Source organism: Caenorhabditis briggsae (genome assembly GCF_000004555.2).
Source record: "Caenorhabditis briggsae complete genome, chrII, whole genome shotgun sequence".
Taxonomy (NCBI): domain Eukaryota; kingdom Metazoa; phylum Nematoda; class Chromadorea; order Rhabditida; family Rhabditidae; genus Caenorhabditis; species Caenorhabditis briggsae.
This window is the reverse complement of record NC_013486.2, coordinates 944,029-957,868: the sequence shown is the minus strand read 5'-3', so window position 1 is coordinate 957,868 and position 13,840 is coordinate 944,029. Positions and strand designations below refer to the sequence as shown.

The 13,840-nt window shown below is 36.1% G+C and overlaps 1 protein-coding gene across 1 annotated transcript in view; it reads left to right on the top strand.

Annotated features, from left to right (window-relative positions):
* Positions 1-8,866: 8,866 nt before the first annotated feature.
* The window catches only part of Cbr-mtrr-1, a gene marked incomplete at both ends in the record, with an annotated part of 7,855 nt that continues 2,881 nt past the window's right edge, over positions 8,867-13,840 (top strand). Inside the window, 7 exons of the mRNA XM_002629621.1 lie at positions 8,867-8,998; positions 9,611-9,761; positions 9,845-9,962; positions 10,466-10,731; positions 11,712-11,954; positions 12,331-12,578; positions 12,811-12,991. Of these exons, the coding sequence (XP_002629667.1) occupies positions 8,867-8,998; positions 9,611-9,761; positions 9,845-9,962; positions 10,466-10,731; positions 11,712-11,954; positions 12,331-12,578; positions 12,811-12,991 (1,339 nt within the window). The remainder of the gene's footprint in view (positions 8,999-9,610; positions 9,762-9,844; positions 9,963-10,465; positions 10,732-11,711; positions 11,955-12,330; positions 12,579-12,810; positions 12,992-13,840) is intronic.

The window sequence follows — 13,840 nt, the reverse complement described above, 5'->3', positions numbered from 1 at the left end:
AAAAATAAAAACTTTTTTTTTTGAAAATACGAAAAAAAAATCGAAAATTCCAGAGAAAAACACGCTAAGATGAAGAGTTTGATGGTTTTAGACAGAAAAATCGATATTTTCAAGCTTTTTTAGGCCTAAAACTAAGAAAAATGAAGAAAAACTGAGAGAATGGCGAAAAAACGAAGGGGGACTAGTTTTTGCAATTTCTAAATTTCTAGGCCACCGTGGTCTCAAAATTATCGATTTTTAAATGAAAAATAGTGCAAACAAAAGCAAGATTCAAAGGAAAAATAGGGGAAAAAAACCGAGAGAAGGGGGCGAGGGACTAGTTTTTGCCAGGAGTTTTCTAGGCCATAATTTTTAAAATTTGAATTTTCGATCGATTTTTTTGGCGATTTAAGTGATAATCATATAAAACAAAAAAATTTCCAGAAAAGTGACCGGAAAACACAAAAAATCCGGTATTCGAGAACTTTCGGCCGGCTACACTGAAAGGCGAAAATTATCGATTTGAACTTTTCGATAAGCGATTTCAATGACAAATATAACAAAAACTAATCAGCTGCAGTATCGATAAAAAAGTGGAAAAGAAGAAGAAGAAGACAGTGTCTGTCAATCAAAACCGCACAATCACATTTTAAAGGGGGGACGACGAGTATTATTATCATTTTATTATCAAATAGAAGGAAAAAGAAGACGAAGTGATCGAACGATTGATGAAGTGGATGACGTTGATCGAAATCACATTTTCAGAAGTTAATGCCTGCCGCGCGCGCGCGCACGCGACGCGGCCGAAACTTGGCGCCAAAGAAAATCGATAATACAGAAAGTGAGATTCTTTGCGACTTTTATTGAAAAAACTATAAAAATCGACTATAAGAGTCGGTGGCCGAGTTTCTCCGAATTTTCTAGGCCATTTTTGTAATTTTTCCGATATCGATTTTTCGCAAAAAAAAAACCGGCGCTTTCGCAATTTTCTTCCCCCTAAAATTGTGTACTTTAGTTTTCAAAAAATCTATGTCAATATTGATTTTCGGGAGTGGCTGTGTGGCGGCTTCGGCCAGTTTGGCCGACGTGAATGCGCTCGAACACGAAATTCCTGCATACTGTAGGTCAAGAAAGCTGTGGATAATTGAATTTTATAAAAAATTCGAGAGAAAAAATGAGCGGAATTTGTCCAAAAACGGTGGTAGATCAAACATTTTTTTTTTTGGAAAAAATTCAATTTTCTCGCCAAAAAATTAGAAAATCGGAATTTCAATAAAAAGGGATAAAGAAAAATGGATCGTAAAAAAGAAGGTGTCTAGACTTTTTGAATTAAAAATTGTTTTTTTTTCAAAAAAAAATTTTGGCGGGAAAATGAAAAAATAGGGAAAAAAGTGAGCCAAAAATAGAGGCAATAAAACTACAGTAATCCAAAAAAAGAGGGGGAAAATCGGCTGTTATTATATTTTGGCCATTTAGCTCTTTTTGTTTTTCTGGAAAATTGGAAAATTGAAATTTTTGGGGAAAAAATAATTTTCAAAAAAAATTGAAATTTAGGTAAATTTTCAGAAAATCGAAAAATTCGATTTTGGAATTTCAAAAAATTTGGAAATTCAAAAATTCAAAAATTGAGAAATTGAGAAATTGAGAAATTCAAAAATTCGGAAATTCTAAAATTCGGAAATTCAGAAATTCAGAAATTCTGAGATTCTGAGATTCTGAGATTCTGAGATTCTGAGATTCTGAAGTTCTGAGATTCTAAGATTCTCAAATTCTGAGATTCTGAGATTCTGAAATTCTGATATTCCGAGATTCTGAAGTTCTGAGATTCTAAGATTCTGAAATTCTGAGATTCTGAGATTCTGAAATTCTGATATTCTGAGACTTTGAATTTCTAAGTTTCTGAGATTCTGAGATTCTGAGATTCTGAGATTCAGAAATTCAGAAATTCTGAGATTCTGAGATTCTGATGTTCTGAGATTCTGAGATTCCGAAATTCTGATATTCTGAGATTCTGAAGTTCTGAGATTCTAAGATTCTGAAATTCTGAGATTCTGAGATTCTGAAATTCTGATATTCTGAGACTTTGAATTTCTAAGTTTCTGAGATTCTGAGATTCTGAGATTTTCAGAAATTCAGGAAATTTTGAAAAACAGTAAAATTCCATACACTCAAAAATCCAAAAATGTAAAACTTTTGGGAATTTCAACATTTCAAAACAAAATAGAGAAAGAGTCAAAAGGGAGACTACAGTAATCCAAAAATTGCAACAAGCAAAAAAAGTTTGAAAACTACAGTAATCTCCTATTTCAAAATTCCAAAATTCCCATTGGAATTTATGATTCCAACTATAAAATTGAAAAAAAAGGAGAGAGTGAAAAAAGAAAGGCTTCCATCCGGTCGAGAAATTTAGCCGACCGACCGACATCCGACCGTTTTCGTGCATTTGCGCGTCAACGTGTTTGCATACGCTGCATTGTATTTTACGAAAAACTACTCACTAAAATCCTCGTTTGTCGTAAAATAAAGTGCTTCGTACTCGGCGCGCCGACCGATCGGTCAGCTCGGTCGGTGGTCGGTCGACCGACCGAAGCCTTAGAAAAAAGAGCAAGCACAAATTCCTCATACGTTTTTGTGGTCCATTTTCCATTCTATCCTTTTCTCTCCTATCGAAAAAAAGAGAGAAAATAATGGATGTGTAGAGTGGCTGTGTTTGTGAAAAAAGAGAAGAAAAACGAACTCTTTCTCTCTCTCTCTCTCTTCTTCTTCTTTTTTTTTCTTTTAAAAAGAAAAATGATTGCGAAACAACAAGAAAACCTATTTTCTGTTTCCTTTGCCCCCCTCCTATTTCTTCATTTTCTCTGGTTACAGTAATCCTTATAGATAAGTGGAGTAATTAAGGAAAATTCGAGAAATCTAAAGTTTAGCAAAAATCCAAAATGAAACTAAAAATTTTGAAATTTCAAAATGCAGAAATTGGGTAAAAGATTCTGAAAATCTAAAAAATTCAAAGTTTTCCAATTTTCGTGTTTTTGAGTGTTTGGGTAAATTAGAAATTTCTAGAAAATTCAAAATTTGGGCTTTTTGGGAAATTGAAAAAAATTAGGAATTCATCAAAATTCAAAGCTAGGAATTTGGAATTTTCAGAAATTTCGAAATATAGAAAACGGACAATTTATAAACACAGAAATTTGGAAAATCCAAAAATTCCAAGAAGTTCCAAAACTTGAAAATACAAAAAAAAAGAAATTTTCAAAAATTCCCGAATTCAGAAATTCAGAAATTCGGAAAATCAGAAAATCAGAAACTCAGAAAATCAGAAATTCAGAAATTCATAAATTCATAAATTCGGAAATCAAGAATTTCAGAAACTCAGAAATTCAGAAACTCAGAAATTCAGAAATTCAGAAATTCAGAAATTCAGAAATTCAGAAATTCAGAAATTCAGAAATTCAGAAATTCAGAAATTCAGAAATTCGGAAATTCAGAAATTCAGAAAACTCAGAAATTCAAAAATTCAGAAATTCAGGAATTCAGAAATTCAGAAATTCAGAAATTCAGAAACTCAGAAATTCAGAAATTCAGAAATTCAGGAATTCAGAAATTCAGAAATTCGGAAAATTCGAAAAAGCTAGAAAAAAGAAAAATTGGATTTTCTGAAAATTCCTATAAATTGAAAAATAGGGTAATTTCGGAATACTAAAAGAGAAGATAATTGGATTCTCAGGAAATCCAAAAATCCAGAAATTTGAAAAAATCTGAAATTGAGCAAGCAATTTTTGTATTAGAGTTCCTAATTTTTAATTAAAAAAAGATTTGTTTTGAAAAAAAAAAGAAATCTAGAAAATCTCGAAATTTAAAAACATAATGGAAAATTGTGACAGGTGTTTGTTAGAAGAATTTTCTGCATTTTTCTAGATTAAAAATTGAGAAAAGCTGAAATTCCAATAAAATAGAAAAATATAGTCCAAATCAAAGTTTGAAAACTTATAAAAGAGAAAATTCAAAGTGTCACAAAAATGAAGGAAGGATAGTTCTATTGGGTAAATTAGAAATTTCTAGAAAATTCAAAATTTGGGCATTTTGGAAAATTGAAAAAAATTAGGAATTCATCAAAATTCAAAGCTAGGAATTTGGAATTTCCAGAAATTTCGAAATATAGAAAACGGACAATTTATAAACTCAGAAATTTGGAAAATCCAAAAATTCCAAGAAGTTCCAAAACTTGAAAATACAAAAAAAAAGAAATTTTCAAAAATTCCCGAATTCCAAAAATCTGGGAATCCAGAAAATCAGTATAATTTGGAAATTCGGGAAAATTGGATTTTCGAAAATTATGATTTTGAAAAGTTTGAAAATCAGAACTTTGGAAATTCTGAATTCCAAGAAATTCGGAATTCTTCGGAAAATCTAGAAAAAGTTCAATGTATTGATTTGCAATAGATTGAATCAAATTGAAAAACACCAAAAATTTGGCTTCTTTAGAACCTGCAAAAAATCCAAAACTTCGAATTCCAATCTAAAAGATTCTGGAACATTCTTTAAAACAACTCCAAGTACAAAACGAACTAGAAGCTCTAGAAGATTCGATTACTGGGACCAAAATCAATAAAAAGGAGAAGAAAAAAGGTTGATCTATTCGTCATCGGTTGGTGGTTTTTTCCTCCATCAACCGTGTAGCCTCCGCCTCGTTTTCTGCCGAAGATGGCTGATGGAGAAGAAGAAGAAGAAGAAGAAGAAGAAGAAGAAGAAGAAGAGGAGGCGCGGGGCGCCCGATAGGCACACACACTATGTCGTTTCTTTCTTCTCTCAATCAATAGGAAAAGAGAGAGAGAGAGAGAGAGAGAGAGAGAGAGAGAGAGAGAGAGAGAGAGAGAGAGAGAGAGGCATGCGTGTGTGTCTGCTGCGCCGGCGCGCGCGCGAAACACCGTACACTTTTGAAGAGACGCCAGACACGGGCGGTGCGGAGAGAGAGAAAGAGAGACGAGTCCTTGGGGACGAACTAGCTTCGCCTTCCCTTCCCCTGACACAGGCTCTTGTGTCTCTTCGGCCGACACAGAGACATAGAATGGGGGGAAGAGAAGAGTACATTTTCGTATAAACGACACACCAGCGCGTCGACTTGACTACTAAATGTACAACACAGTGTCTTCTGTGTTTTAAAGAAAAATGTCCCTTTTTTGCCTTCCTTTAGTGGGCCTTTCAATTATGGTAATTGACAGAGTGAACTTTTGAAAAATCGATATTTTTTTCGCGGGCTGCTTTTTTTTTGGAGTAGCTGAGAACTCGAAATTTTCGAACAAAAAAATTTGAAGCTTTCTCGTCGAGAAAAACGCTGTTATACTGTAGTATACGGTATATTCGCGGTAGAGCGCATTTACACGACATTCCCAAAAAATTGGACTATCTAAAACTCTGGCGAAATCGTTATGCGCTCCATTGCACATATGCGCTCCAACGCAAACATACCGTAATACTACAGTAAGACTATTGATGTCTGAATTCCCATCAGAAATAAAAACGCGGGAAAACTTTTTAGGCAAAAATTTGAAATTTTTCGAAATGAACTATTTTCCAGTTTACGCGTTTTTGACCTAAAAAGTCTGAAAAATTCAAAATTTTGCATGTTACTTCCTGAAAATATGGTATGCATACACCGAGTTTCACGACAAAATGCACGAATTCAAAGTTTTGCAGTGTAGCGCGTTTGCACTTTGGTTTTTTCTGCGCCTTTAATTACCTTTCCGGTTGTGTAGCGACCGCGCGCGCGGCACGCGACGCGTCAGTGTTTGGCGCCAATTTGCCACGTCACCTAATTTTAGTTTGTGATCTACCATAACATCATCACAGAAAAACAAGTCAACATTTTTTTAGGTCGGAAAATTTATAAAAATAAATAAAATGATGCAAAAAACCGGCGAAAAAAAATTCGTTATCTAACCATCTCCTAATCTATTCAACCCCACCACGAACGGAATTTTTCTGTGCCCTTGTCATCGGTATAACCCTGACATATTTTTTTTTGCTGCTGAAGAAGACGGGGAACTGGTTGCCGAAGATGAAGAAGACGTCGACGTCTTCTGCCTGCCTGACTCACACTTATTTTTCTTTGCGTTTCTTTTCGTTTTTTTTCCCAGAATTCATTTCATGTTTTTTCTCTCTTTTTTCTTCCGCTTCTTTTGCACAACACGGAGAGCTCAGCTTTTAACGAAAAACAAGACATAGATCTATGGTGTTTGGGACACACAGCTGCCTCTCTTCTGATCGCAATCAGTGGCGGCCACTATCAGTATATCATCAAGGTCTCGTGATTCGTTGTGTCAATGACACGGCCAGTGATATACTGATTGTGTGTGTGTATGATTCTGCACGTGTCCCTCTTGTTCTCGCTGTATTGAACTTGTTCTTGACCTCGATAAGGTGTCTTGTTTGTGGTTCTGCCTAGTCAGGGAGCAGTTAGACCTCGAAAATTGAACTTTGGCGCCGAAAATTGATTTTTTGTACACGTTTTCCCCGTTTTTTTTTTCTTTTTCTGGGGTTTTTCGGTCCAAAAACACCTAAATTATCGATTTTTTGGCTTTTCTAGAGGTCAAGTTTGAAAACATCACAATTCTCCAAACCTTTATGTTCAACACAAGAAGTCAGAAATTTCAATTTCTGCAAAATATTCAATTTTTTTTTGTAATGCACCAGATTTGACGACAAAATGCACAAAATTCAATTTTTCGACTTTTCGCCTCTAAAAACTTGGTCCCAGAGATAGATTTATTCGAGAATTTCAAATTTCGGAATTAAACTTCCATTTCAAATTTCGGAATTAAACTTCCATTTTTTCGAGTTTTCGACCTGAAAAATCGATTCCGAGCGTAAAAGAACCGTGGAAAGTCGAATTTTAGCATAAATTTAGCCAAAAATTATCGAAAAATGTAAAATGTCGAAATTCCAGAATACACCAGACTTGACGACAAAATGCACAAAATTCAATTTTCATAGTTTTTACCCTAAAAAGTCGGTCCTCAGGACAAAAACACCCGGGAAACTCGAATTTTCGCATCAAATCAGCGAGAAATTCATAATATGCCAGATTTCACGACAAAATGCACCAATGTTCATTTTTTTGAGTTTTCAACCTGCGAAAGTCGAATTTTCGCCGAAAATCAATAAATTCCGTTTTCAAATTCTCTCCTTTTCTCCTCGACGGGGCGGCATTTCGGCCAACTTTAAACCGCTTTTCTCTTCTTCCCCTTTCAAACAGAAGCCGCACTTTCCATTGTCACCATCATCATGCTGCCGAACTTTTGTCTGAACCCATTGTTACAACACTAGCTGTAGACATCCCGCCCCCCCCCCCTTTGAAATACTGTGTCTAATTTGATAACATCAATTACCGTACTCCCGCACACCAATTACTGTTTTCGGGGCGTGTAAGTGTTGTTATTGAGTTTTCCCCTTGTCATATCACTGATAACAGGTCACCACTGATCACTAGATGTTTTTCTGTGTTTTTCTGTGCGAATTGTCGTAGGGTTTGGTGTCTTATTGGGGGAATCTGAATTCAACTATTTTTCTGGAACTTTCAGGCAGGGAATTTTGAAGTTTCAGGTTTCAAAAGGACAAAAAAAAATCGATGAAAAGTGCAACAGGCGTCACAGGCGGAACACAAACGGGGCGCTATTTGAAAAAAACTGGATGACTCAATGACGAAAAAAAAGCGACGTGTAGTAGAAGTGTCTCGTTTCCTGCTGTCTCTCTTTGATAGGCACACTTGACATGGAAAATAGGGGGTGTATTGGATATGTTTACATTCGAGAAAAGATAGAGAGAGAGAAACAGAGGTCTATGGCCTTCTGCCCGTCGGGCGGCGCGTCGGAAAACGAAAAGAAAAGACAATTTGTTTAGATAAACACACGGGGAAACTTGAGAAAGAGAACTAGAGACACCGAACGGTGAATGACGAATTTTCAGTGATTTTCGCCGATTTGCCTCGATGGATAACCTGGAAAAATTGAGAGAACCTGCTTCATTTTAAGCCGTTTAATTGATTTATTCAGAAAATGATTGGAAAATCCTGAAAAATTTCGAAAAACAACGAGAAATCACTGAAAACCCCGAAAATCGATAATTTTCCAGGTGAAAATTTATTTTCGATGACCGTACTCCTAGTTTCAAGGTGCATGGCCATGCGCATGGTTGGAAGTTGCGAAAGTTGTGCAAACACCACTACGCAGAATTACGGACTTTGGAGTTTTTCGACCGATTATTGTTTTGTTTTCGGGCTTTTTTCAAGGGTTAAATAAAGATTTCAGAGAGAAAACTTTGAAAATTCGTTAAAAATAAAAATTTGAATTATTAAAAAAGAATTTTCCATATATCTTGAAGAGGAAAAAAGAATTTTCCATATATCTTGAAGAGGAAAAAAGAATTTTCCATATATCTTGAAGAGGAAATCGCTGAAAAAATTTATTTTAGCATGTTCTGAAAAAGGTTTTGCAGCGATTTTTATATTTGAAAAATCAGCAAAAAATTGCGAATTTTTTAAACCCAAACTTTTTGTTTGAAAAAATTTTTATTTTCGAAAAAATCCTAAACTTCCTTATAAAAAATGTTCCAGGCAACTTGCATCGACAAATTTTATATCAAAAGAATCAGCGAAAAATTCCACACATTCTCCATCAAAAATTATCGAAGAATTTCCAGTTTTTATCGCCAAAAAGCACTAATTTTCAAACTTTGAAAGATCACAATTTGTCCATTTTTCTCTGACTGTCTGGCGCCCTCCAATCAGATAGAGATCATTGTGTTTCGTCACTTTCCATTTGCATTCCACGATTTTTCTGTCTATTTTTGACCTAGATTTTCCAAAAAAGTTTTTAAAAATTCCAGAAAAAAAATGGGAGATTTCCTAATTGCCTATGGCTCACAAACTGGTCAAGCCGAGACGATCGCTAAGAGTGTAAAGGAAAAATCAGAGTTGATCGGACTAGCTCCACGCCTATTCACACTCGATGAAAATGAGAAAAAAGTGAGAATTTTGAGGAAAAAATAACTGAAATTAAAAAAAATTTTTTCGAAAAATTCAAGAAATAGAATTTTCCCGAAAATCCAAAATTTTGAATTTTCCCGAAAAATTTATGAATAATCAAAAAATCTAATTACCAATTGAAAACTAGGACAAAGCTGAAAATCAGAAAATTCGAATTTTTGGAAAACTCGAAAAAATCTGAAAATTCAAAATTTCAGAAAATTCGAATTTTTGGAAAATGTTACATTTTTCAAATTTTCCATTTTTTGAAAAAATTTGAATTTTCGAAATTTTTCGAAAAATCTGAAATGTCGAATTTTTTCTAAAATTTCCAAATTTCAAAGTCTAAAAATCTAAAAAATTGAAATTTTCGAAATTTTTAATTTTCGAAAAATCTGAAAACTTCGAAAAAACTGAATTTTCACAAAAATCGAAAAATCTGAAAATACAACTTTTGGTAAACTTACAAATTCAGTTGCTGTAAAAAATCCAAAAAAAAAAATCGAAAAATATGGATTTTCAAAAATCAAACAAAAATCGAAAAATTCAAAATTCACAATTTCAAATTCCCGCCAAATCAGTCAAACTACAAAACCAAAAAAAAATTTGCAGTTCAATCTAAACGAGGAGAAGCTCTGTGTCATCATCGTTTCATCGACTGGCGACGGTGACGCTCCGGATAACGCCGCCCGTTTCGTTCGCCGAATCAATCGCCGGACTCTTCCGGAAGATTTTTTGAAATCGCTGGAATTTGTAGTTCTAGGTATTAAAAATTCCAAAAATGAACCGAAATTGCTTATTCTTCGCCAAATGTCTGTCTGTGTTTCCGTATGTCCGGATTTTCAGGTCTCGGCGATTCGAACTACTCGTCGTATCAGTTGATCCCTCGAAAAATCGATAAACAATTGGCGAATTTGGGCGCCAAACGACTTTTTGAATACGGTGAGGCTGATGATCAAGTTGGGTAAGTTAATGCACCACATTTCACGACAAAATGCAGAAAATTCGAATTTCCCGCGAAATTTCGAAATTTTCTGCATTTTGTCGTCAGGTTCGATGTTCGATGTCTAATTTGACGACACACAAGCTGCAGAAAAATTTTGAAAATTTTCCGGGAGACTTTTGGGTTACTGTAGCTCCGATTCTAATCAAAACACCAAATCTGACGACAAATTCAAATTTCCCGCCAATTTTTAAGTCGGAAAATCTGGAAATTTAAAATTTCCTGCATTTTGTCGTCAAATTCAGCGTTTACACATATTCGGAGCTACAGTAACCCTAAAATCAAGCAAAATTATATTTTTACAATACATCCCATGCAAACACCAGATTTTACGAGAAATTTTGATGAAAATTTTAAATTTCTGTGCAATTTGTCGTCAAATTCGGTGCAAACACTTTATCTGACGACAAATTGCAGAAAATTCAAATCTTCTGCATTTCGTCGTAAAATCCGACGTTTTGCAGACTAGAACTCGTCGTCGAGCCATGGATCGATCGACTTTTCAAAACTTTGGGCGCGAAATTTGAAATTGCCGCCGAACGCATGAATGCGATCACCGAATCGCCGAATATCAAGCTGAATCAAGTGAAGAGCGAGGAGGAAAAGAAGGCGTTACTCGAGAAACGTCTTCACGACGAGGAATCAGATGACGAGGGAAAAGGAGGCGTTCAGGGCGTCGAAATGTTGATTCCGCAACATTTCGATTATCCTGAAATTTCGCTTTTGAAAGGTGAAATCGGTTGGGGAGAGTTGGAAATTTGAATTTCCCGCCGTTTTTTACCCCTAGACGCTTTTTTCTAGGCTTTCGTGAGACAAAAACTCAAAATTTCGAAAATTCTGCAATATGTCGTAAGGTATGGTGTATTGGCTAATTTTCGCACAGAAACGATCATACAGTAATCCATGAAACCTCAAACCCTAGATTGGGGTTTCTTGGGTTACTGTAGCCCTGTTTCTGAGCGAACACCATCGCAATACATCAGACCTTACGACAAAATGCAGACAATTTGGAATTTTTCCGATTTTGTGCCACGAAAAGTGATGGAACTGGCTCAGAATGAATTTAGTGCGGCTTGTGTTACTGTAGCGGCGTCAAATCAAGAAAATTTGAAAATTTTCCGCAATTTGTCGTAAGGTTCGGTGTTTTGTTTAGCGTTTGCACACGAATCGAGCTACAGTAATCCTGGACACTTCTTGAGGAACCGAAAAAAGCCTACTTGCAGTGTGTGGGTTACTGTAGCGCCGTTTCTATGTGAGTAGCAACCAATGCATCAGAACTTACGACAAATTGCAGACAATTGCGAAGTTTTGAGTTTTGCAAACATTTTCGGCATTTTTTTCTAAATTCATATTTTTTACCCAAAAAAAACTGTTTTCCCGGGTTTCGAACTCAAAAATGCACATTTTCTGCAATTTGTCGTAAGGTATGGTGTATTGGTTAGTGTATGCACGGAAGCGGCGATACAGTAATCCACGAAGCCCCGAATTTAATCTAAATGAATGAGAGGTGGACTTTTGGATTACTGTAACTTCATTTCTGTGCAAACACCAACCAATACACCAGACCTTACGACAAAATGCAGAAAATTGAAAATTTTCGCGGTTTCATCCTAAGAAAATTGGTTTAGTGTAAAAATAGGCGGGGAGTTCGAATTTTGAACTCTCAGATCTCCAAATTGATTCCTAAACACCGAAAATCCCGTTTTTCAGGTTCAGCAACCCTTTCGGCCGATGAGAACCTTCGTGTGCCGATCGCTCCACAACCATTCATCGTCTCATCGGTTTCACATAAGAAACTTCCGGTAGCTTTGAAATTAGAATGGCAAAACGCGTGCAAAATGCCCGGAGTAGTCACCAAACCATTCGAAGTGCTCGTGGTCGCCGCTGGCTTCGTTACGGACCCATTTTCCAAGAAAATCAAGACCAAACGAATGATTACTGTCGATTTTGGAGGTTAGATTTGAAATTGGCGCGAAAAATTGGTCTAGAAACGAGAAATCTGCATTTTCCCGTCAATTTTGGTGTTTTTGTGCAAACACCGCATTTGACGACGAAATTTGAATTTTCAAGTTAGAAATTGCTTTTGAGTGGTGAAACGTTGTCGGAAAAGTTGAAATTTGCCACAATAACGGTTGGAATTTTCTCGAAATTTTGAAAAAATTCTCAAAATACACCAGATTTGACGACAAAATGCACGAATTTTCGAAATTTCGAGTTTTCGACCTGAAAAGAGGCTGCCAGGGGGTGGAAATACCCGGGAAACTCGAATTTTTGCATGAGAATGCACGAAAACCTGCAGAAACATCTCAAAAACAAATAATTTTTGCAGACCACGCCCCCTCACTACAGTACGAACCAGGCGACGCCATCTATTTCTGTGTCCCCAACCCGGCGGCCGAAGTGAACTTCATTCTGAAACGATGCGGCGTTCTATCGATTGCCGATCAGCAGTGCGAATTATCGATTGATCCGAAAACCGAGAAAATCAATGCCCAGATTCCGGGACATGTGCATAAGACAACTACACTGCGACATATGTTCACCACTTGTTTGGACATTCGTAGATCGCCAGGAAGGGTTGGTCGGCGAGATTTTTCGACTAGAAATTTGGATTTTTCACGAATTTTTGACCTATAAAATCTTTTTGTATCATTTTTTGAAATTTTGAAAAATTTGAGTTTTTCGAAAATTTTCAAAAAAAAAATTTTTTTTTCGAAAATTTTTGAAATTTCAAAAAAGTGTCACGACCAATTATTGGGTGTTTTAGCTCATTTTAAGCCTATTTTTAGCTTAAAATTCCCCTTTTCAGCCCCTAATCCGAGTTTTGGCTGAAAGTACCACCGACCCATCTGAAAAACGACGTCTTCTGGAGTTGTGCAGTGCGCAGGGCATGAAGGATTTCACAGATTTCGTGCGGACGCCCGGAGTGTCGCTAGCTGATATGCTTTTCGCTTTTCCGAATGTCAAACCACCGGTGGATCGGCTTATTGGTGAGAAAATTCATTTTCAGCAGAATTTTAGGCAATTTTTGACTGAAAATTCCAGTTTTTCAGCATTTTTAACTCTGAAAATCGGCTTTCTCGTCATTTTTGAGCTTTAAACCCCCTTTTTAAGCCTTAGAAGTCGAAAATTCGAACTTTCTGCATTTGTCGTCAGGTCTGATGTATTGGGATGGTGTTTGCACAGAAACGGTGCTACCGTAACCCTAAAGGTCCCATACACTCAATCTGAGCGTTTTTTAGGTTACTGTATCGCGGTTTCTGTGCAAACACCAGCCAATACACCACATTTCACGACAAATTGCAGAAAGTTTTGAATTTTCTGAATTTCAGGCCACTACAGTAACCCAAAAAAAGCAGTAATTTCATTTTGTACAAATTCCTTGAACGTTTTCACCCAAAATTAAATTTTGAACTGACACAATCGGGAAAATTCCAAATTTTCTGCATTTTGTCGTAAGGTCTGATGTATTGAGATGGTGTTTGCACAGAAACCGCGGGGGTGTCTTTAGAGTCATTCTTCGGCGTCAACCGTTTTTCTAGGCTACTAAATACTTTTTTTTTGCAAAATCCGCAATTTGTCTTCGGATTCGGTGTATCTTGGTGTTACCGTTATTTGTAATTTGTTTATTGACAAAAACCGTAATCCACTCACATATAAATCGAATCCACCGTAGCATCACGGCATCCGAAGAATAGAATACGTGGCACGTGTTCTTTGAAGTCCGCCGGCGAGTCGATTTTGAGTTTTCTGGAAATTTTTGGCTCAAAATCAATAAAAATACGCAAAAATGATAGAAAATTCGAGTTTTCCATGTATTCTTATCTTAAAATCAACTT